This window comes from Xenopus tropicalis, chromosome 1 (genome assembly GCF_000004195.4).
Source record: "Xenopus tropicalis strain Nigerian chromosome 1, UCB_Xtro_10.0, whole genome shotgun sequence".
NCBI classification, from domain to species: domain Eukaryota; kingdom Metazoa; phylum Chordata; class Amphibia; order Anura; family Pipidae; genus Xenopus; species Xenopus tropicalis.
This window is the reverse complement of record NC_030677.2, coordinates 156,502,034-156,526,120: the sequence shown is the minus strand read 5'-3', so window position 1 is coordinate 156,526,120 and position 24,087 is coordinate 156,502,034. Positions and strand designations below refer to the sequence as shown.

The following is a 24,087-nucleotide window of genomic DNA, read 5'->3' as shown; positions in this document are numbered from 1 at the left end:
TCATTTACAATTATTAGTTATTTGTAAATGTAATTACTAAAGAAAGCAATATCTGACTGCCCTTTGTTATTACATCCACTACTTGTCCCAACTACATGTACTACTAATGCAATCCAGCAGGAGTTAGCTCTCCTACAGCAAGACTCCAGTTCCCACTATGCCTTGTATTGCACCTTGCTTGCACTCATACAAATCACAAACATGCAGTGCTTTTACCAGGTGACTGGTTTATCCCATGTGCACTTGTGCCCTAAGGCAACCATTCCAATACTTACATTACTGAAAATTCTATTACAAAATCCATTTTATGGTTTTACTAACTGAAGGGTTAACCTTATGATGAAAGAAGCTCCTTTACAGTTGTAACTTTATTAAAGCAGCCATAAATTGATGGTAGATGGACCTGCCAATACTGATAGAAGATGTGATGATGGTGTGATAATGTGAGGAAAGTACTTTTGGGGAAGGAAATTTATAAGTCACTGGGATAATTTTAAATTGGTGAAAATACACAGGAATATCTAAAAGAAGTGTTAGTGGCTGTGTTGAAAGTTGGTTTATGTGTCTACATTATGGAATAAAGTGTGCACAAATTAAGGGCTTATTATTAAGGGCTGCATATATACAGGCATGTAAAATATTTTACACCAAAGGCAGTTTAAAGGTTGATGTATAATAGCTGGGATAACTCTAAAGCTCCGTTGTCATCTTAAAAGGGACCTATCACCTTAAGAAATAATTCCAAATGCTTTTTTATCATGTTAGTTGAGCAAAATATTCTTACTTACTACATCAGTTATATAAATCTAGTTTACCTCAGTCTTGCAAGTGCACAAACACAGCAAGCAGGCAGCTGCCATTTTGTAAACACTGTTATTAAGACAAGCTTTGTGTCATTCCAAAATCTTGTTTATACTCCACAATCTGGCACTTGATGCCCATGTACAGAATACATGAATACAATGAAAATGTGCTGAATTGAAAGTGTAAGTAATTGTCTGACCAGTCTCTATGCCTGAGGCATTGAGGAAGGGCTGGCAATATATGATCGACAGCTCAGATTTTTATATACATTTATAAAAGCTATGTAAGTTTTAATAAAAAAAGAATAACTTTGGCTTCATGTTAATTTGCAATGGACTTTTTTGTACAGCTTTTTATGTGTGGGTGACAGGTCCCCTTTAATGTGTGAATTCGCACCATGCATTGCAATCACATCAATGATCCATTACAACAAGCTAACTGGTATGTTTATAAAGGTTGGTCTTTTGTTTTACACCATAATAAAGTAAACAAATGAGACTGTTATTTTACACCAGCTTAAAATAACTACATGGTTTTATAACTGTGCATTATTTTTGCATACAGTGAGGTGGCATTAGAGTGGCAATGATTGGTGTGGTTTAGTACTGTTTTTTGCAGACTGTATGTCATCGGTATATGGCAGAAACAAATAAGCGTGCATGCTTGGATCCTCTATCTCTTTCTGTTAGATCGTGATCTGGATGTTGTGTATGTTTCTTTCTCTTTCTCTCCCTCTCTCTTTTGCTTTGTGTTTGTTGGTGACTAAAATGTTGTATGTGCTTGGGTCCTCTCTCTCTCTCTCTCTCTCTCTCTCTCTCTCTCTCTCTCTCTTTCTCTGTCTGTTGTTGTGCTCATACTCTCTGACGGTTGATGACTGGATGTTGTGTGTGAGTGCACTTCTGTTGTGCTTGGGTCCTCTAACTGTTTTTCTCTGTGTTAATGTGTGACCAGGATGTCCTGTGTGCTTGTTTTAAAGGAGAAGGAAAGGTAAAAACTAAGTAAGCTTTATCAGTAAGGTCTATGTAAATACAGCCATAAGCACTCACAGAAACACTGCACGGAGTCCTCTATCAAAAGAAACACAGTATTTCTTACCTCCTTTTTAGGAACATGTTCTTCGGCATCAGACTTCCTCTCTTTTAGGGCTCCTTCAGGTTTGGGGTTTGAGTCTGCTCAGTTCTCTCCTCTCTCCCCCTCCCACTCCCTTTTCTTGCTTCCCCCTCCCATAAAAATGCATAAGAACTCACTTCCCCCACCCTTAGGAATGTGTGATCTGAGCTTCCAATGGCTATAACTGCAGCAGGAAGCTACCAAGACCAAGCTAAAATCGCAACTGCTATCGGAGGGAGCTTCTATGGCTCTTTACTCGGGTATAGTGAAGCTTTCTGCTGAATAAATGTAGTGTCCTAGGTGGCACTAATGTGGCAAATCTATTGGCAGTAAAATACCAAAAAAACTTTCCTTCTCCTTTAAGATTGGTTGGTGGCCTGGATGTGTTTGGTGTGCTTGTTACACTTGGACCTCTCTCAAACTTATTCTCTGTTGATTGCTGACCTGAATGTTTTGTGTGTGCTTGTTTTGTTCATAGATCCTCTCTCTCTCTGTTGGCTGTTGACCTGGATGTTGAATGCATGTTCTTCTGTGGATCCTTGGATCTCTCTCTCTCATTATCTCTCTTTTGGTCATATTACCCACAAATTTTACTTTGAAAACTTCTGGCAATAATATTACCTGCTGATATGGAGTAGTAAGTAGCTTGAATTCTAAAGATTTTTTTTCATACCTTAACTTTTGTTTTTTTTTTTTTTGCTGTGGAAGAGATCGGTACACATTAAATAAAAAACAGCAACAATGCATCATGGTAATGGACCAACGTCAACCCCTCGCCAATTACAGAGGTCCAGATCCTTCACAGGAAATGATGGGGAAGAAGTAACCATGCAGACAAGTTTACCCCAGTCACCTGCTCCATCATTTACCCCGGCTGTTAGTTCTCCTGCACCCCAGTCACCGAGTTACCAAATACAACAGCTTATAATGAGCAGGAATCCAGTGGCTGGTCAAAATGTAAATATAACCTTACAAAATGTAGGGCCTGTGGTTGCAGGAAATCAACAGATTACGCTTACACCACTGCCAATTCCTAATCCTGCTTCACCTGGGTTTCAGTTCAGCTCCCAGCCAAGAAGATTTGAACATGGTTCCCCATCTTATATTCAAGTGACCTCCCCAATGTCTCAACAGGTACAGACTCAAAGCCCCACACAACCCAATGCAATGCCAATTCAAGCATTACAGAGCGTAAGAACCGGGACTGCAGGGGCTAGTTTGGGTATGTGCAGCCAGAGTCCTACACGTGGCTTTGTTGATGCCAGTGTGCTGGTGAGACAGATAAGTTTAAGCCCATCTAATGGAGGTCATTTTGTTTTTCAAGAAGGAACTGGTATTGCACAAATTGCACAGGGGGCCACAGCACAAGTACAGCTTCCTGCTGGAGCAGCACAGGCTACCATGCACGAACGTAGACTTTCCCAGCCCCATTCTCAAACAGGTGGCACCATTCATCATCTTGGACCTCAAAGTCCTGTTGCAAGTGGTGCAAATATGCAGACTTTAACTACTCCTAGCCACATAACAACTACCAACTTACCACCACAGATAAGTAGCATTATTCAGGGTCAGCTCATCCAGCAGCAGCAGGTGCTTCATGGACAGCAACTGGGCAGGGCCATCAGCTTTGACAGAACTTCTGGGGGGATGATAGCTGGAGTGACTGGTGCTTCATTTGGAATGACCTCACCCCCTACGCCAACAAGTCCATCCCGTGCTGCTGGTCCCCAGGGACTCTCTAATCTTCCCCTCACCACAACAGTGAGCACCACTCACAAAAAACAGTGTAAGAAGCTGGAAGAAATCCCCCCTGCTACTCAAGAGGAAGCTCGAATGAGGAAGCAGTGCTTGGATCATCACCAAAAAAATATGAAGGTTCTAAAGGAAAACTTTAAGGAGTATTTGATAGAGCTTTTCTTCCTGCAACACTTTCAGGGCAACATGATGGATTTCCTGGCATTTAAGAAAAAACCCACTTTGGGTCTTCAAGGTTACCTTCGACAGAATGACTTAGATCTAGAAGAGGAAGAAGAGGAAGAGCAGTCAGAGGTTATCAATGATGAGGTAAGATGCATATTTCTTCCTTTCATGAGGTATGTTTGATGCAAGAATGTTTAGCACTTACATACAGAAGTATAACAGGGTATTCCATCCTTGTAGCAATTTTGTTTGTAAGATGTTTCTTTTAGTGATCACTTGATTTGTGACTTTTATCATTATTTAAAATGCAAAAATGCATTTTAAACCTGAACTGTATAATAGTTTACTATCTATTTTCCATGTAACCAGTAAGAATGCAATGGTTATCAATGAAAGTCTGAATGATTTTTACTCGTTTCTAAACCTAGGCTTCATTTATACAATATGCAGTCTTTTTGTGTCACATGCAGTCATGCATTTTTCTGCAAATCTAATGATTGAAAAGAATGGATATATATTTGGACATGGTTCAAAGAATAAATAAATCACCTAAAAGTTATTATTTGTACTTTTATTCTGCATAAGTTGTTTAGCAGGTTCTTGGGCACAGAAACCTCCAGCCCTGCAGAACAATAAGTTTTGGTGTCTGATGTACAGGGCTATGGTGAGATTTTACCTTAAAAGGAATTAACAAAAGTGAAGTTATTTCACATTTTTTAAATGATGCTTTCTAACATTTAATCTTTTACAAACTTATTGAAGATGTGAATTCCAGACTAGTAGCAGGAGCAATGGGTTGTGCTAATTGCAAATGTCACGGCTAATGGCATGTGTCATTTAGTTATTTTCCAGCTCTAACTCAAACTGATTCCAGTAAACAGGGCCACCATCAATGATCATGGAACCCCTTGCTACTAAGTTAGCAGGGCGCTCCCACTAAGGGCCCCCAAGTAGACTGGTAGCAGGAGCAATGGTTTGTGCTAAGTGCAAATGTCAAGGCTAATGGCATGTGTCATTTAGTTATTTTCCAGCTCTAACTCAAACTGATTCCAGTAAACAGGGCCACCATCAATGATCATGGAACCCCTTACTACTAAGTTAGCAGGGTGCTCCCACCAAGGGCCCCCAAGTAGACTGGTAGCAGGAGCAATGGTTTGTGCTAAGTGCAAATGTCAAGGCTAATGGCATGTGTCATTTAGTTATTTTCCAGCTCTAACTCAAACTGAATCCAGTAAACAGGGCCACCATCAAAGATCATGGGACCCCTTACTACTAAGTTGGCAGGGCGCCGCAAGGGCCCCCAAGTAGAATGGGGCCCCAGTAAAAACAAATTGCCCCTGACCTGCCGTGGCCACTCCACATTATGCCTACACCCCACCCATAATCCATTCACCATTCAAACCCCACCCACTGACAAGCAAGCCCCACTCCAAATGCAAATCACATCTTTGTGTCCTGGGGATCCACTTTACCATGAGGCTTCTGACTGGAGTACCCTTTGCCCTCCCCCCAGTGGGAGCCAGTATAAGTCAGTGGTCTGGAATAATCTACTACCAGACAGTCAGAATTGCATTTTACCACATACTAACATACTAAACATTCGTTATATCTAAAAAACTTAGATAAAGAACAAAATCTAGTGGGTAAATTGATTTATTAAAGATCTATTACAATTTGGGTGTTTAAAGTTATGATGACTTCTCTCTTTTAAAAGATTTTGTGACCCGACAATGCTAGTATTGAACTGATATCCATTTCATGCAAACTTATAAACCTGCTGAATTTGACACAGGAGCCTATTAATATCAATGGTTTGCACTGCACAATGGTGCTTCTTGGTTTGTTGCCTCCCAAGGCGTTAGCCCTTATGCCTCTATGCTCACCTGACTAAACGGTTCTAAGAAGGGAAGTTTCTCAACTTGCCATGGCAAAATCATCATGGCCTGTGAGCAAATACTGAAGTGGAGACCAATTGTATATGTAAGGTGCCATTAATATATAATTATTTGTAAAGAGGCTGTAAAAGGTTTAGTTTAAAATGTTGTATTTACTAGTTTGCAATATGGGATATTTCCCGCCTCGATTCACTTGAGGCCTTTTAAGTGATCATTTTGCCTTAAAAAAACACATTGTTCTAATCAGCCTTTAAAACACTTAATTTGATTCACTTTCAGTCTTTCTGTTTTAGTAGTACCTACATTTGGATACATATTATGGGACACTCATTATTAAGAAGTTATTATTTTTACACTTTTTAAACTGAATCATTTGATAAATATGGACAAAATACGCATGCTAGAACTTTTACAACAGGAAAGGCTAGCCAGAACATTCAATTTTAAAGGACATGTTAACTGTAAAACCTTGGAGAGCTGCTGCAGCTTATGTCACAGTATGTTCTGTACAAATTCTTAGTGCTGAAAGATGTTTCAAGTATATGCAACACGATTTTATATAGGTATTTTTATACATATACCTGTATAAAATCGAGTTATAAGTATAAGAATGTATAGAGTGAGTCTAAGTTTCTAAAGTGTCTTTCACACCAACAGAACAGCACTGTGATGTTTTAACCCATTATTCTGTTGTCTACACGTTTTTATTCCCCTAAATCTGAAATTGGAATATTCTACACCACACCACTCACCTTACACAGTCCGTGTTCTTTTGGGCATCCTTGTCTGAATAAAATTATTGTTTTGTAATTCCTGAAAAGTACTACATTCATTAGTCATCAGCACCGACGAATATTTATAATGATGTATAAAGATGGCTTTGGTCTTTATATAGGGGTGTTAAAATATACCCGATTTTACACCATATTAACTCATGTGTATTTATAAAGCTGCATGATAATATTTTACAAATGTGCAGTAGAGTGTAACATTCTGACATGAAAAGATCATAAAAAAAGCTCTTTTCTCCACAGCCTGAATTTACCCTGTTGCCTTCAATGATATATGCTAGTTCTAGAGCGGTATAAAATACTAGTGTAATTTTCTGTTAGTCTTCATGCCTTGATGTGAATAGATACCTTTCTAAATACACCTATTATCTATTTTTTAAGGGATTATCTTTGCAAATGGTGTGAATAGGTTTAAGACCACAATAGAACTGAATGTTTGATACCAATATTTTCACATTTTTCAAAGACTTTAGCGTCTTTCAAGAAATGTTTTTATATTTTGTGCCAAATGTTGCTATTTATATCACTGGCAGTGGAAGAAGTTTCCGGTTTACATAAGCAAAGGTCGGTAATATGGCAACTCTATTGCAAATATGTAGAACTGGTGGGTAGTATGTTATGCACATATATCTTAAGTGAACATAAGTGAATGATGAATTGTGTTTAGAATAGGATATATTTCCTTTGTTTTCAAGTAATATCTGAAAATATCCGCATGGTATAGAATAGCCAGGATATATAATGTAAAGGTGCTTTGTATGTCTTTTCCTCCTCTTTCTTTTCCCTTTCTGTTTTTCTTTCCTTTTCTTCTTTGCCCACTTTCCTGCTAATTCAGTGCACCTCACCGCTTCCCTGGAAGTTGTCGTTGTTCCTAGGGTTGTATGGTGAGACATTTGCTCCTGCATCCATTGCTTACTGTGTTGGGAGCTCCTTTGACTGAAACCTGTCTGTCATGCCAATTTGCCTTCCTTTAGAAGACAAGGTCAGAAGCAACTCTTGACTCCAGCTTGGATGGGCACAAACAACCTGGCATCAAGGGCTGTGTAATGTACTGTGTTCCAAATCAAGGCCTCCTAGACTCAAATTTCATATTTTCTAATGCTTTGCAAGCATCTTAAACTTCTCGAGAATCAAGCCATTCCAATTCAAATTCCAAACATTTAAATTGGTTACTGTAAAATACAATATGTTTATTCATTCAAATCCAACCATTTTTGTGGGATAAAATGAGAAAACAAAAAATCAAAAAAGAAAGTGATTTTCCCTCTTCTTGAAATATTTTCTCTCAGGTAAAGATTGTGACAGGAAAAGATGGGCAGACTGGTACTCCTGTTGCTATAGCAACCCAGCTTCCTCCTAATGTTTCTGCTGCTTTTTCATCTCAGCAGCAGCCATTCCAGGTACCTTTTTGATGGTTCTAAAATGTGGCCTCATCTCAGATTTGATTTTTTCATCCATTTTCTTTTTATGAACAGATATTGTATCTGTATCTTCATTTTTTAAAGGCCATCATTCTCTCATTTAACTCCTTCACCCTGAGAGAGACTCCTTGGTGGTGGACAGAGACACACATTGTGTTAAGGCACTGCATATTACACAGTGGTTGCAAGAGGGCCTAAAGTGTGATGCAATTTTTCAGATCCTCTTTGCCAGGTGCTCTGTCAACAGCTAACATGCTTCATTACATGGTGGCCACCATACTCAGGGGTGAAAGGGCCCAAATAGATGTCTTCAGACCAAATGCATGAGCAAACATTTGTGATTATGAGCAGCTTTTGTGAATCCTGCATTTGTCTCCTATAAGTGTTTATTTTGTCATTAATCTTGTCAAGCATCCCCTTTGTTTCCACCAATTTCATAGACTGACTGAAGTCTGGGGACCTTTCAAATTAACAGTGACCAATTTCTGCAAATTAATGGCCTCTTCAGTGACCAGTAGACTAGGGGAACAACCTTTTTTAGGATCAGGCCAACAAACTGTAAGGACTCACCTGTCCCATTGCAGTGTTAGGAGTACATAGCTGTGAAGAGTATTAGAAGTACAAAGTTCCACACGCTATACAATCAAAAAAATTATTATTATTGCCTTAATGTTTTGGATAAGTTCATATTTACATACAAATGGAACAATGTCTTTAGATATTATTAAAGCTGCATTCAGTTCTGGGTTTGGTTGGGAAAAGGAAGTAAAAATAATAACAAAGTATAGCCAACATAAGGAAGGTTTAACTTGTGTTTTTTTTTTATTATAGGAACAACTTTCCAATATGCATAGATTTAAGGGGAACTCTACCCAAACTTGTTTTCTAAACATGAATTAAAAATTTGCAATGGTTTAAGAGATATTTGAATATTTATTTGTATTTAAAAGCAGTATTTTCCGTTTCTGCACTGCTGTTTCTTGAAATAATGTCAGTTTATCAAGCTAACACTCAAACGTAAATGTGCTCCTTATATCCTGTATAACCCAGCACTGCCTAGTGTTCAATTACTATATATTACAAACATACAATGTTACTAAAACACATGTTAAGAATAGTAACATGATATCCAGTCAAATCTGTTTTCACTTCATCTGTAATACAATCAAGGTGTCCAATTGTAAGTGCCGTATAATACATTCACATAAATACTGTAAAAAAAGGGAGAACAAAACCAAAGATTAAAATTTAATAAACTTACCTAAAAACAGGAGACAAATCATATTCCATGTTCAAACCATTGGGAACTAAACTTTCTAGTTTACAGATCCACCAGGATTCCCTATATAAAAGTTTTTTTTAACCTATCACCTGCTCTCCTCACTGACTTATGTTCCCTAATCCTATCTCTGGCCTTTCGTGACGTCTGCCCAACATAAACTAGGCCACAAGGGCATTTGATTGCATGTATTACAGACATCGAAGTACATGACAAATGTCCAGAGATAGGAATAGGGACCCCACTTCTAGGATGATATATAACTTCCCCCTTCTTGCGTTAGAGCAACAGGGAATGGTCCCATTTTTAATCGGACATATTGTTGTTTGCCTTAAAGATTTACCTGTACAATATCAGCTTTCACCAATAGTGAGCTGATAGTACGTGCTCTCTTGTAGGACATGACTGGTGGATCCTGAAATGATGGAATACTACTACCATTTTGTTTTCAAAATATCCCAATTTTTTTTTACAGTGCCCGACTTATACGGGTACTCAAGGTATTAAAAGATGTTACAAAGGGAATTCTCATACTTCTATGTTGCTTCTTCCTCACCCTTACTCTCCTTCAAGAATCTTTCTTAGCCATAGAAAAACATGGACACAAACCAGGAAAGAACAGATGCTTCTTCACAGGTCTGTTAATCAAGGGGCACACAAATACTGCTTTTAGTAGCAACTCAATTTACAAATAACTTTAAACCATCTGAACATTTTTAATTCATTTTCTTTTATTATTCAAAAAGGGCAGAGTTCCCCTTTTAGGCTGATGCCACACGTGGCGTTTTTCCGCTGCATATTTTCTAATTCTCTCAGCGGCTGAAAAACGCCTGATATCATCATCCATAGAAATAACTTGAAAAGACGCAAAGCAAACCACACAATGTGGAAATACGCTAGAAAACGCCTTAGCGCGGATTTTTCAAGCGTAGGCCGAAATACGCCAGTATTTGCAAAGCAAGCTATTCCTATGTATACATAAGGCAGCTGCCAGACCTAGCGGAAATACGCGGCGTTTTTTACTATTTCACACTATTTGCACCATGGAAACGGGATTTGCTACGTCACCAGTACTAGGCTGAAAAACGCCATAGTCAGGGGCTGTGTGGCTTGTGCGGCGTTTTTAGGCTGAGAAAAAATGCAGCGGAAAAACGCCACGTGTGGCATCAGCCTTAGGGAATATAGTTTGTTGCATGATTTTATAACTTGCCAGCTTTACATATCCCAAAGATGTATGGAGAAACAAAAGGGAATAGTCCACAATGGGAATGAGCTGATAGGGGTGGCAATATAATATGGGTGGGAAACAAAGGGCCAAACATACATAGTGCTGTGGCCACACCAAAAAGTGAGCAGTGACCCTGCAGACAGGCTGCAGCAAGCAGTGCTGGTGGCTGCAATTGAGGAAAGCTTCTGTAGATCTAGCAGAGCAGGTGTTCTGTCAGTAGGTTTTGCTTATATGCAAGGATGAAAGCAAAGGCATTATTCATACTTTAGTAAATTTATTCTGGGATGCATCTGGAGACTGAAAGAGATAATTCTGCATATTTAGGGCATAGGGTTCCATTTTTATATTTATCTACTAATAGATAGTAGTAAATATTAGAATTACCTAAGTAACTAATAATTATAGAACTCTTAAATTGCCACCTGTTTCTAGGCCCTCAGGCCTCTAGATGTAAACCAGTAATTTTTACTACAACTTAGCAGTAGCTAGCTGTTAGTGCCACAATAGGGGCAGATAGTGCCCTTATTGAAATAAAACCTAGGACCCCAGAGAGGCAAGGCAGCAGTTCTAAGCAGTGCACCAATATATTTATATATACATTATATTTAAAAACTAACAATCTTTTATTTTTATTTCTTGCTCTCAGGGGTCCATTGGCTTCTGTTATGCTTTGCCTATGTCACATCAGCTATCCGTTGGCTTTCTGTTTGCTGCTTTTGTACCTGATATTTCCTCCTCTATACTGTCTTTGCCCATTCTCTGTAATCTCTCCCTTCTGATCTTAACAACTAGCTATTGGCAGTTAGATAAATAAACACAGTGAATATGGAAGCATCTCTATTACTACTATTAAAAAAACAGGGCAAAGGAAATGACATTTAATATGGATTTAGTAATGTGTATGTTTGATGAGGTACAGTTGCAGTCACTATGGTGTGCTGTGAATGTCCTACTCCAAATTCACAATATCATGCATTGTATAGAAATATTCATTGCACAGGTAATACAGTGGGCTATGCAAAACTGAGTTTTTCAAATTGTAATAAAATTCAAAATACCTGACATAGATACATATCATAGGATGCTGCTGCCAATAAATAATAATACAATAAAAATAATAAATAAAAAACAATAAAATAATGGTGCTACCAATGAATAGGTGCAAAAGGATTTGCAGACTGCATTTTAGTAGTGGCACAAAGCAGGTTCATTGGTTTCCTATAAAAATATATGAAAAAAGAGCTGTTATATAAGCTCAGAGGTACAGCAACACTATGACAGTGCAGTTTAAGCTACAGTATATTTTGCTTAGGGTAGCCTTACTCTGAAAGCAATCCTATTATCAAAAAAAGCAAATACTTTTTAGAGCTGCTTGATGTCATTTTAGGAACTATCCCTATGCAGTGCTACCAGTTCTGTATTACTATACATAGTGAAAGAATATAGGACTCATTTACAAGCACGGAGTACAAATTGCAGAGTGCAATTTCATCCACAAATTACCACAATGCAGCATTTTTTGCCATTATTCCCCAGCTATTCCCTGAACATTTTTCAAAATATGGTTGGTGTAATATCCGTTGCTCAACATCAAAATTAAGAAAATACTTTCATTTTTGCTGCAAGTTTTAATGCAGTGAGCAGTGGGAACTTTAGAGCTACAGTTATAAGTAAGTACAGGGTTCCCTTATATCAGTTGGTGCCCTGCATGTGATTCATACAAACAGAGATCAGCAGGGAGCTTGACACCAAAACACTGCTCAAGGCCACATGTACCAATAAATGGTGTCAATTTGTACTGAGGAAAACTTTGCATGATTGCAACTGCACTTGTACTTCATAAATAAACCCTTATGTATTTATATTCTACATTAATAGACTAGGGGCCTTATTAGGCTAATGTCACATGTAGCGTATTCTTGGCGAGTCGAAAAACGCTTGCAGAGAATTCCCCCCTAGGCTGCACCCCAACATGCCTAGTTGCAACCACACATGTCCCAGTACACCAAAATCACACCCACTTTCTCTAAGCCCCACCCTTTTGGTGGCCATGATTTGTGACTTGATCCCTAAGTTATGCTGTTCTGTTCTTATGAAACATATTGGCTAATTTTCAAATGCAAGGATAAGGGCAAAGAATTGCACACACTTCAATTCTATATACACTGTTAAGCAATTTGCTGCAAGCGCAAAACAGCTCTTGGGCCTGCATTGATAAATTTTGTACAAGTGCAGTTTATTCCCTACATAACAACAACATTTTAAGTTAAGTAAGTGGGCTTTAATTTGCATCCTTAATAGTATATTGCACACATGTGGCAGTGGACATGCTACTTAGTGGCCACCCGCATTTTTATAAGTCAGAGATAGAGCACTGCACTGTGGTCAGTTTGTTTTTAGCTTTGTAAATAAGCCCTATTGTTATGTCACCACTAACTTTTATGAAAAATTGATGAGAATTATTTGCAACTATATTTCCTATGGATCATTTTTCAGCATAGTAATTGTAGGTTCTGGCCTCATACTGCATCTGTTCTTACCAACATTGCAAAATCCCACTATAAACTCTTGTGACTGTAATTCAGGGCTACATATAAAGTTATTTTCAGAGTTTGCAACCTACAGGATACTATAAAAAAAAGTGCAATTGGTTCTTTTTTGTGATTTTGAATTGTTTCCCTTCATATTCTCCCTCTCATTAAAAATTCTATCTGGGTATTAGTGCCACTGTTCCCAACAACCAGGAAGCAGATTAATCTTGGGGCTTTATTTTTATAACTTTTTTTGCTGGGTGAGTAGGACATTAGCAACCAGAATACAATTTATATCCCAAAATCAAAAGCTCCACACAAAAAACAAAGCAAATGCAAACTGTCTTGTACAGAATAGTACTAGTTACCTCATATTATTTTCAGCTCATACTGCCCCAGGGTACTTTGCTGATTTTGATTGTTTTGCTGTCTTTATTCTTTCATTTCCCATAGTAGTATTTGCTGGAAACTTCCCTCCAAACCTATTTTAACATATATGATATGTTGTTCTGTAAAAACCAGGCTTTTCTTATGCAGTTAGCTTAGGCTGGAAATGTGGTTCTCGAAGAATGCTAGATGGAAATGTCAGTGTATTACAGAATTCCTTCAGTTCCTCCTTCTGTTCTGCTCAGAGTCATTACTCTGGGGATGCAGCACTCAGGACTTGTGTATGAAGCAAGCCTACAGAAATGAGCACAGGGGTACTTGTGTGTCACTGCACCATGCATGTTGTCTATGTCCAGAGCTAAGATGTTACAAATGCATTTAAACCATCTTCTACATACCTTACATTCCACTTTGTGTTTAATTTAGGTGTATTCCACTGACATTGTTAAGTAATGCCTAACAATAAAGCATGCGAGGATATGCACTAAGTGTTCACTGGTGCCCAGTGTAAAAATTGTGTGAGTATATTAAGAAGATACCATTGTGCAATATACTAACACTGAAATGCAGGCTATGATCAGCAAAGGGCACGTTTGAACATTTACTCGTATTCCATAAGTTTAAGAGATATCATATTCCCTTTGCTTGCTTTATAGCTTGACTTAATTTCACTTTCTCTAATGCTTGAACAACTTTCATTTACAATATGTAACTAACCGAGTACAGCAGAGAGAAAGCAGCTTTTCCCTATCCTTCTGACATAATGTGAATCGTTAACATTTTTTTTTACCTTAATCTCCATTAATATACCAATGCAATGTCTTATATAATAGTTACATTTTCATAGTAGTATTTTTTTAAGGTACCAGGAATAGTTTTTTTGTGTTGTCTGTACATTTACTATAAATCTATTATTCTGATTTTTAATTAAAGAGATATAGGTGAGATCCAGTCATGTCAGCCCCCACCTATCCCAATGATGCAGCTGATGGAACACCATGTATTCAGGCTATCATGACACTGACAATTTTAGGAATGCCCTTTTGGAGATATACTCCATTCCTCTTTAACTGCCATTTTATGTGTCTTTCTTTTCACAAATAGCAAACACTTACAGGGAGTGGTGCAGTAGGAGCAGCAAATACAATAGATATTGAAGCCTTTAAGAGGCAGCAAGTGCTTACACAAACAGGTATGTTCTTGCAATGTGCATGTATGCTTGAATGCATTTTCGTTAAAGAATATATTTTATCTGAATGCATTACGGTTAAATAATATGTCCCTACCATTTGGCTTTGGGTGATGATATTGATACTGTATGTTGAAATCTGTCAGTGTATACTGCTTAAAGTGATACTGACACGAAAAAACTACTTTTCAAAATATTAATATACATAAAAAGTTGCCTATAGGTTGTGTTGACAGTTTTTCGCTGACAGGTTTGGTTTTGTAAGTAATTGTTACTTGAAGCCCCTAAACCTGACTGTTTTGCCAACCTAACTGTCCCTTCTCAGCCTGTCAGTTATAGCTTCTAATGCTAACAGACAAATATGGCCGCCCCCTTAAAGAGGAACACGGGGGATCAGACAGGTTATGTAAGGGCCTCAGGCAAAATTTTTTATGGCAAAATTATAAAGTTCTTGCAAAAACAATGTTATGATAGATGTAAAAAAAGATTTACTTTCTGGTGTCAGTATCACTTTAAGGTGGCCATACACGGGCCGATTCTAGCTTCCGATAATGGTCCCTTAGACTAACTCGGCAGCTTATCGGACCGTGTATGGGCACTAACGACGGGCCTGCCCGAACGACATCTGGCCTGAAATCAGCTTGTTGACGTGGTCCCTGAACCGACGGATGCCTATATCCGTCGTCCTAATTTGATTGTTTGGTCCCTGGGTCAAACAACTGATTTAGCTCGATATTGCCCACCTGTAGGTTGGGATATCGGGAGAAGATCTGCTTGCTCGGCAACTTCGCCAAGCGAGTGGATCTTAGTGTGTATGGCCACCTTTAGAGTCAAAAAGGGTGTGGCTTCATGTGCCTGATAGCTTTGTATACCAGACCATATAATTGTTGCTGTTTATAAGACAAGTCTTTCTAATACTTGCAGATCCCAGTAAGAGGCCACGACTTGATGTGCCTAGGCATGGAATGGTGTTCCAGCATCCAGGGGTGACATCAGGGGTGCCACTTCAGCAACTCATGCCTACTGCACAAGGTACAGCTGACAGAATGGTTTCTTTTGTAATTTCCAAGGACTTTAGGAGAAGTATGGTTTCATAGACAGTTTAAAGGAAAACTATACTCCCAGAATGTAAATTTATATTGGTAAATATTGCCCTTTAACATCTTTTCCCTTGAGCCACTGGTTTGTGATAGGCTGTGTGCTCCCTCACCTGACCAGAAATAATGCAGCTCTAACTGTAAAAGGCATAATTGTAAGAGTAAAAGCAAAACTTTGCCCATTCATTGGCTGATGTGACCTAACATGTATGCGTATGCTTGGTTTGCATGTGTGTGCACTGTGAATCATTTGATCCCAGGGGGTGGCCTTTATTACTTAAAATGGCAATTTTCTATTTAGGAATACCATGGCACATGCTACTTAAAAAATGTATTGATATGGAAATGGTTAATTTAGATGAAGCAGGGTTTTACATATAAACTACTTTATACAGTATATTTTATAAAGACCTACATTATTTGAAGTATAGTTTTCCTTTAAAGAGTACTAAAGGCTTGGCAACAGACAGTATAGATTATTGTACATGGAAACAGAATGTAACCTATATTCATATTTAATGCTTTGCAAAAACAAAGACAATACACTTAAATTTAAACTGTAACTTAAATGTAACATTTTACTTTGTTTTTTTTCCAGGAGGAATGCCACCAACTCCTCAGACTGTACAGCTGACGGGGCAGAAGCAAAACCAGCAGCAATATGATCCCTCAAAGGGTCCACCAGTGCAGAATGCAGCTAGCCTGCACACACCACCTCCTCAGCTACCTGGCCGGGTACAGGCCTCTAACATCCCTATTTCCTCTCTCCCTACTGCTCTGCACCTGGCACAGCAACAACAACAGCAGCAGCAGCAGCAGCAGCAGCAGCAGCAAATCAATGAAACTCAAATTCAGCCACAAATTCAGGTGCAAGTTAAATCCCAGCCTCCCAATGTACAGATTTCGGCTTCTCCACAGAGTCAACTGCCTTTGCAGATATCACAGCCACTGCAACCTGGGTTCCACACTCAAATGCAAACATCTCAGCAACAAGCAGCAATTCAGCAGCAGGTAATTTAGATTCTGCTTTTATACAAATTAATTTATTTCTTACATGTTCCACCAAAAAAATGTGACTTTTATGAATTATTCTATCTGAACTAAATACTGATTAATTTTCTTTAGAATATAAATTATTATTTGTTTAGCTGTCTAATAGTCACTTACTTGTAATGTAAAGTTTTTTGGGCAAATAAAGTGCTGTAGATTACTGATGCACACTGTTATCTGTGCTGTTAGTAGTGCTATATTTACATACAGTATTTTATGCATTTATAAATGTCATTGAAAGCACAATATTTTATAAGAAAGTAAAAGTATGCTCTTTACTTAATGAATTGTCTGTAAAAGAAACAACCATACAAATGCATAAATATTTTTCATTGTTTTTAATTAGACTGTAACTTTGGTGAGACCAGGTACTGACTCTCCACAGCAACGCCTCACAGGCAACACACAAACCAATGCATTTGTGGCTCCTGCAGCTATCTCCACTGCCAGTCCGATTGCATCCTTCTCACTGCCAACAAACAGAGCTTTGCCAGCTACAAACAAGTCTATGTCTGTCTCCAAAGCACCGGGCTCTGCTGGAACTGTTGGCACTAAAATTCAGGGTCAGTTACAGATTCCATCTGGATTAACATCTGAAAACCCTCAGGACAAGTTGGCTGAGCAGGTAAAACTGGTAAGAATGCTATCATTGCATTTGCCTTAATTGTGTTTCCTAAACAAAACTATCTGTTTGACTGATGTTCTGATTGTTTTGGGGCAAATCAAGTTGTATAAATAAGAGTAACACATGTTATTACTATAGATCTAATGTGAGCCCATCCTGCTGTAATTTACTAATAAGATTTTTCTGCCATGACTCCTACATCCCCTCTTATTTTTGTGCCTCTGTTGGGTCATTAGACCTTTTTTCTTATGTAAATCAAGTGAATTCCAATATGACTTTATTAGGGGAGATAGAGTTTATGTAATTGTGTAATATTCATGTGATGGTAGAGGCCTAATATTACACAGTTAAACAGTTAAGTACAACAGGGTGTTGGGTAGTCCTAGTCATCCTTCATTATCAAGCCTGCAGCATCAGTTTTTTATGATAGATATAATCTTAACAGCAATCTAGAGCACACAGATTATCATCATTTATAGCCACAGTTACTTACACAGCACTTTACATTAATTTATAACAAATAGGGGTAATTTTTCGTGATGGTGGTTCATAATCAATTAAGATACATTGAATATGCCTCTCTTAGGGTGATGGCATATGGGGAGATTAGTCGTCCACGATAAATCTGCTCTACAGTGGGTGATTAATCTCCCAAAAATGCTTTCCCTCCAGCAGTGTATGTACAGTGGGTGATTAATCTCCAAAAATTGCTTTTCCTCTAGCAATGTATGTATGTATATCTTTATTTATAAAGCGCTACTTATGTACTCAGCGCTGTACAGTAGACTACATTAATACAAACGGGGTTATTAAGATAATAATAGATAAATACAAAGTATAACAATAAATACAAATAAATACAAGATACAGTTGCAATAAGTTAAAAGTCAAAGACACAAGAGGATGGAGGTCCCTGCCCCGTAGAGCTTACAATCTATATCAATATATAAATATATTGCAATAATATAAATAGCTGGTGGGACAGACAAGAAAGTGCAGTAACAAACTTAGAACTCTCTAAAGAAATCTACTGTTGCTAGTACTTAGAATTCACAACAGGACCATGGATTCCCATTGAAAACAAGCAGGAATGAAGTTTACGTACATGAATAGCTGCTACATCAAAACAGGTAAAAGTTAACTAGCAACGGAGCAACTTATGTGGCACATTTATGAAAAATCTCGTGCTCATGGAAAAAAAACAAAATAGAAAAGCAGTAAAACAAACACCAGCTAGTTTTCAGTAAATAAGGGTGATGGAACATTTTTGCACCTACAAGCGTATAGGGACCCTTGCAATAAGCAAAATAGACAGTAATGCCATTGTTGACAGTGTTTATTGGAATGCCAGAAATGATGCAGTCTCCACTATGAAACAAACTTGGGTGTGAGTCACAAAAGGTTTGGCAGTTTGCTTTTTATTGGCACATCTTGCACATCTAAGGGCTCCTTTTTACTTTCTAGAGGTGACAAGTTTAAATCTAAACATAATGAGTCGTGTAAATACTGAGATTTCGGGTTTTAACATTTACTTTACAGGAAAACCATGTCCATCAGCGCATTGCAGAGCTGCGGAAGGAAGGTTTGTGGTCCTTAAGGAGGTTACCTAAGATTCAGGAGCCTTCTAGAGCAAAATCACACTGGGATTACCTGCTGGAAGAAATGCAGTGGATGGCTGCAGACTTTGCCCAAGAGAGGATGTGGAAACAGGCCAGTGCTAAGAAGGTAACTAATTAGATAAACAAATAATAGACTTTCATATGTCAAAAGATCTGTGTGGAATGTTTAAGAAACTGTATTTAAACTGTAAATGAACTGAATTAAAAATAAAATTGCAGTTTTGATTTCTACCTGTAGCCTTTAGAGCTCTGTAAAGTAAAATAGCTAAATATTATAGAAGAAAACTGTGTTTGCACTTGGACAGATTGCAGTTTGTCTACATTTGGCTGTATATAAAATAACACTATAATTATTTTACTAAAACTACATTCTTTTTCTTTTTGTAGCTGGTCAGAAAAGCAGCTCGTTATCATGACGAAAAGAAGATGCATTTTGAAAGGGCGAAGAAAGAGGAAGAGAACAAACTAAAACGTATTGCTGCTTCAATCGCCAGGGAAATTGAGTATTTTTGGTCAAATATTGAACAGGTATTTGTTTTTATATTTATACTTGTTAGTTATTCCCTTTATAATGCACTGTATAGGTTTAGTTTATATATAATATACATTATTGCAAATAAAATATATTCTGATTCATAATCCAACATTTTTCTGGCTCCTGAATTCTTACTTTAAAAAAAAAAACAAATGGTTCAGTTGAATGAGATTGTTAATTATTTATTATAGGTTGTGGAAATAAAATTACAAATGGAGTTTCAAGAAAAAAGGAGGAAAGCACTAAATTTAAACACTGAATCCATGAAAGGTAAAGAAAACCTCTAAACTGATAAACCTGTTCACGGGAAATAAAAAAATTGTATTCCCCTTTGGCACAAAAATACAAATTTAGATTTGTCAGATTTTATAGGAACTTGCACTGGGTTAGAATCAGATCGAATGAAACACATTGTTGCTTGGGTATAAGGAAAATCATAGCAACATATATGAAGTGACAGAAAGGAGATGCCAGTGCAGTAATACATTCCAGCTGGAGCTTAACTAGCCTATGCACTTTGTTTTCAGGTTTGACATTGTTTTTATTTTCCAATAAATATCCAAGTTTCCTTAAATAATGTACCTTCATCCACAAGTTAATGAAAAGTGCAACCCAGTAGTAATAATAGTGTAACTAGTAATTTTCTTGTATCACCAGGTCCACTAAAGGCAATTGAAGAGGCATGTGTGAAACGGGACACCAATAAGGTAAAGAAATATATTGGGGGCAAACTTGCAAGTCCTGTTTATGATTTCATCTGGTTTGCTCAATAACAATAGTAACAAAATATCTGAATTTGAAAATCTCTTTAAGGCTTCACCTACCTCGAGAAAGAGAAAAGCAAGTTCATCATGGAGTGATGGGGCAGGTTTGTTGATTTTCACTATTATTGCAGTCAGATGGGGAAACTCTACAATGTATGTGTGGTTTTGATAAAGAACCCAACATGCACCTGTTTAATTACAGCTTCTGAGAAATCAGGCCAATTTGTCTTGTAGTACAACTACCAAATAAACCTACTTTCCGTTTTAAGTCCATTGCAATTTAAAACTCATTTTATCATGGAAATTAAAGATCTGGCCTAGACTGGCAATCTGTAGATTTTAGCAAATGCCATAAGATGCCATAGGCAGTCACTATTTATTGGGCGTGTGGGGGCTGTTTGGGCCTCTGTGTAATTGAAATTTCTAGACCTATTTTGCATGCCAGTCTAGGCCATTTGAATTGCTTGAGGAGCCACCAGCTGACCATCAGCTGGCTTAACAATCCAATATTTCAAAAATCACCATCTGCGCTGTGTTTGAGCACTTGTCATAGTGCTGATTTACTGAATTAACAATGAAAAATGTGGCACATGTGCAGTTAAAGATACTCCGGGATTACCTTCAACTGTAGATGTGGCTTTTTTCTGGGGGGAGGTGGGTTATTTCTCCTTTAAGGGAGTATAGGTTTATGTGCACAAAAGGCTGTTTGTTTGGAGCCTCTGCTAACCTTGTTGCTAAAACATGTTCCTAGTTGAAGATGAAGAGGAAACAATTGCAGAGCAAGAGAGTAAAGAAGGGAATATTGATCATCATGCTGAACTGTGTGAATTAGCTCGGGAAGGTAATAACTTGCTGTTGTGATGATGCTTATAAATGAAGATCTGTCAGCCTTTTGCATGGTTTATGTTTATTAGATTATTTCCTTTTGTGCCTTATGATGCTTTATTGTTTTTTTTATTATTACAACAACAGCCTCTTTAAAGGTTGCTCTAAGTTATACTTTCATTTATAAAATACATTTATTCAACAGACCAACTTAGAAACTGCTTGCCATCTAAACATTTTGGCCCTGCATTTCAAGTTTGTAACATGTTTTCTTCTTGCAGCGGATCTTCCCCTCGATGATTTAGTGAAGCAGTATGAAGGGGCATATGATCAGAATTTTCACTGGCCTCAGACTTTGCCACAAAGCGAGGAAAGCAATAATGCAAAAAATGGTACTACTTACTGGGGTAATGATTTAAAATCTATTTGAACTAAGGTTTGTCTTCAAAACCAGACAAGTGTTTTACCTATCTTACAGAATCTGATGAGGCCACAGTTGAGTCAGCTGACTATCAGAAACCCACAGTTCTCATTGACTTTCTGCTCTGCGCTGATCAATACCGAATGGCAGATGTAGCAAGTTCTGGGCACTTAGGCTCCAGGAAACACACAAGAGACATTGGCGACGTGGCTAGAGCAGCAGAACTGCTTCTTCCTAATGGCAATGCCCGAATCACTTCTACTGTAAGACAATGCCCTCATCCCCTACACATTTGTAGTGGTTTCTGGTGGTCTGCTTTGCGTGCAATGTTCTCATTGGTTTGTCTAAAAAAAAGTAAAAAAATGTGTTTTGACCTTTTTCTATTTGCAAATCAGCATATTGGCTTCATGTGTTTGGTTGTGAGTCTGCAACCCTATTCAGAAGCAATTTTTCTTGTCTTGTGTGACACTAAAGCAGTTGAGAGGCAGCAGATTATGATATTCAATGGTCCTGCTCTTTTTTTGCAAAAGTTTCTAGTGGCACAAAGCAAAAATTGCTTGTATAGCGAAGTTTTTTCTTTCTTGTATTTTTTTTTTATAACTTCTTTTTATAACTTCTTTTCTATCGCTTCTTTTTATTATCATTTTTAAGGTGTACAGACATCCAAATTGTTGTCAGGTGGTAATAAACAATGTCATTGCATAAGACATATCAAACATTTGACCATCTCTATAAATTTCAATGCAGAAATATACAAATATTGGGCCAGTGTGCATATGACTCAGTGGTCTGACAGACACAATATATCATAGTAACCTTATAACAACAAGTAACAAAGAAAACTAAGAAATGAATAAGAGAAGGCTTAAAACTGAGGTACATTTAGTCCCTGAGAGGAGATCAATATGATGTGGTAGTGGTAGCTTCATTTAACATGGGTGTTTTGCCCTAGTTGGTTCACTTTACTTATGTACAGGTCCCATCTGGACCAGATCCTATCCTGTGAAGTTTTTTCTTTCATCCCATATTAAAAAGTATGGAGTAAGATATGCATTACTTAGATGTTTTTGTTTGTATGTAGGAAAAGAAGAAACTTCCTTGCCTTCTTCATGGCAGTCTCCGGGATTACCAGCAGGTTGGATTGGACTGGCTGGAAAAGCAGTACAAAAAGAACCTTAATGGGATTTTGGCTGATGAGACAGGACTTGGAAAAAACGTCCAAGTGATAGCTCTAATGGCACATCTGGCCAGTAGTGAAGGTGGGGAGCAGAAACCTTATTGCATTGTGAAACTCGATACATGATATACATATTTTCAACATTACAGACTTTCACACTACAAATCATGCAGAACTGAAATAGCATTTGCTTATTATTACATTAATCTAGCTCAGTACTGCTGTTGAGTTGGTTCCTTCTTTGATTTTTGTAGAAAATCTGTGTTTGCATGATACCCCAGACAAAAAAATAAGTAATCGAAAGATAAGTAGCAGAACAGTACCTACAGCAGAAACACTTACACTCAGAATCAATCTAATTTTTACTTGCGGGGAACACTGACCCTAGCACTGAATACCATTTGTTTGAGCCTATTTTAAAATGAAACCTCAAGACTTAAGGTAGTTTGGATGTTTCTGTATAAGTTAATCATATGTTTCAGGTAATTGGGGCCCTCACCTCATTGTGGTACGAAGCTGTAAGATTTTGAAGTGGGAGTTGGAGTTTAAGCGATGGTGTCCAGGATTGAAAGTTCTTTTATACTTCGGCAAGCAAAGAGAGCTCAGAAAAAAGAGACAGGTATGACAGGATAAAAACATACATATTTAGTAGTTACTGTGTAAAACTCAACAATGTGCAGCAGAAAATTGGAAGATATGCTCAGATCTCCAATAAATGCATTGCTTTTTGATCCATGTTGTAGAAATGGGATGAGCCAAACAGCTTCAATGTGTGCATCACCTCATATAAACACTTATTCAAGAGCCATCAGGCCTTCATGAAGAAGAGGTGGAAGTATTTGGTTCTGGATGAAGTACATCAGATCAAAAACATGACAGAAAAACACTGGGATGCTGTCTTCAATTTACCAAGGTTTGAAATGGTTGTTTTAACCATTCTTTATCTGTATTATTAATAATCGTATTGAGCATTAAATTCATAGCTAACTTAATACATTCCTACATAAAGCCTGCAGGGAAGATACATTGTTGTTATTGTGTGAAATCAAGGTCCTAGTTTATGAAACTCACATCACATTAGTGTCAAGGTGGCCACTGACTGATGGGCCCACAGACTGAATGGCTGAGCACTGTACAATTTGGCTGTTGGTTAAAACAAGAATATCTTATGGAAAGAAGGAATGAGGAAACACCAGATGATACTTTCAGTCAGACGGACTGACTGAGATTCAGTAGCATGGTCTGTCAAATTGACCCTTATCCCTGCTCCCTAAGGTGCCATATGTGCCCAGATGATAAAGCAGTGTGGTTTAAGTCAGCCAATTTGCTGACCAAATATGCATTTGTATTGCATTATTTAGAAATTACAGCAGATCTTTTTGTGTAGCTTAGCGTTGTCTAATTTGTAATAAAAGTAAT

At 37.7% G+C, this 24,087-nt stretch overlaps 1 protein-coding gene across 4 annotated transcripts in view; it reads left to right on the top strand.

Annotated features, from left to right (window-relative positions):
• ep400 (E1A binding protein p400) overlaps positions 1-24,087 on the top strand; it is a 59,107-nt gene that overhangs the window by 2,019 nt on the left and 33,001 nt on the right. For 2 of the 4 annotated variants that reach the window (XM_031892472.1, XM_012969287.3), the window contains exons 2-18: positions 2,623-3,978; positions 7,810-7,920; positions 14,471-14,558; positions 15,480-15,587; positions 16,251-16,663; positions 17,049-17,336; positions 18,867-19,052; positions 19,334-19,474; positions 19,673-19,751; positions 20,139-20,188; positions 20,295-20,349; positions 20,997-21,086; positions 21,352-21,462; positions 21,549-21,754; positions 22,573-22,750; positions 23,151-23,287; positions 23,412-23,581. In XM_031892472.1, coding sequence (XP_031748332.1) covers positions 2,656-3,978; positions 7,810-7,920; positions 14,471-14,558; positions 15,480-15,587; positions 16,251-16,663; positions 17,049-17,336; positions 18,867-19,052; positions 19,334-19,474; positions 19,673-19,751; positions 20,139-20,188; positions 20,295-20,349; positions 20,997-21,086; positions 21,352-21,462; positions 21,549-21,754; positions 22,573-22,750; positions 23,151-23,287; positions 23,412-23,581 — 3,734 coding nt within the window. In that variant the 5' untranslated portion in view covers positions 2,623-2,655. The remainder of the gene's footprint in view (positions 1-2,622; positions 3,979-7,809; positions 7,921-14,470; positions 14,559-15,479; positions 15,588-16,250; positions 16,664-17,048; positions 17,337-18,866; positions 19,053-19,333; positions 19,475-19,672; positions 19,752-20,138; positions 20,189-20,294; positions 20,350-20,996; positions 21,087-21,351; positions 21,463-21,548; positions 21,755-22,572; positions 22,751-23,150; positions 23,288-23,411; positions 23,582-24,087) is intronic. The other 2 variants (XM_031892470.1, XM_012969290.3) reach the window with 2 other exon arrangements.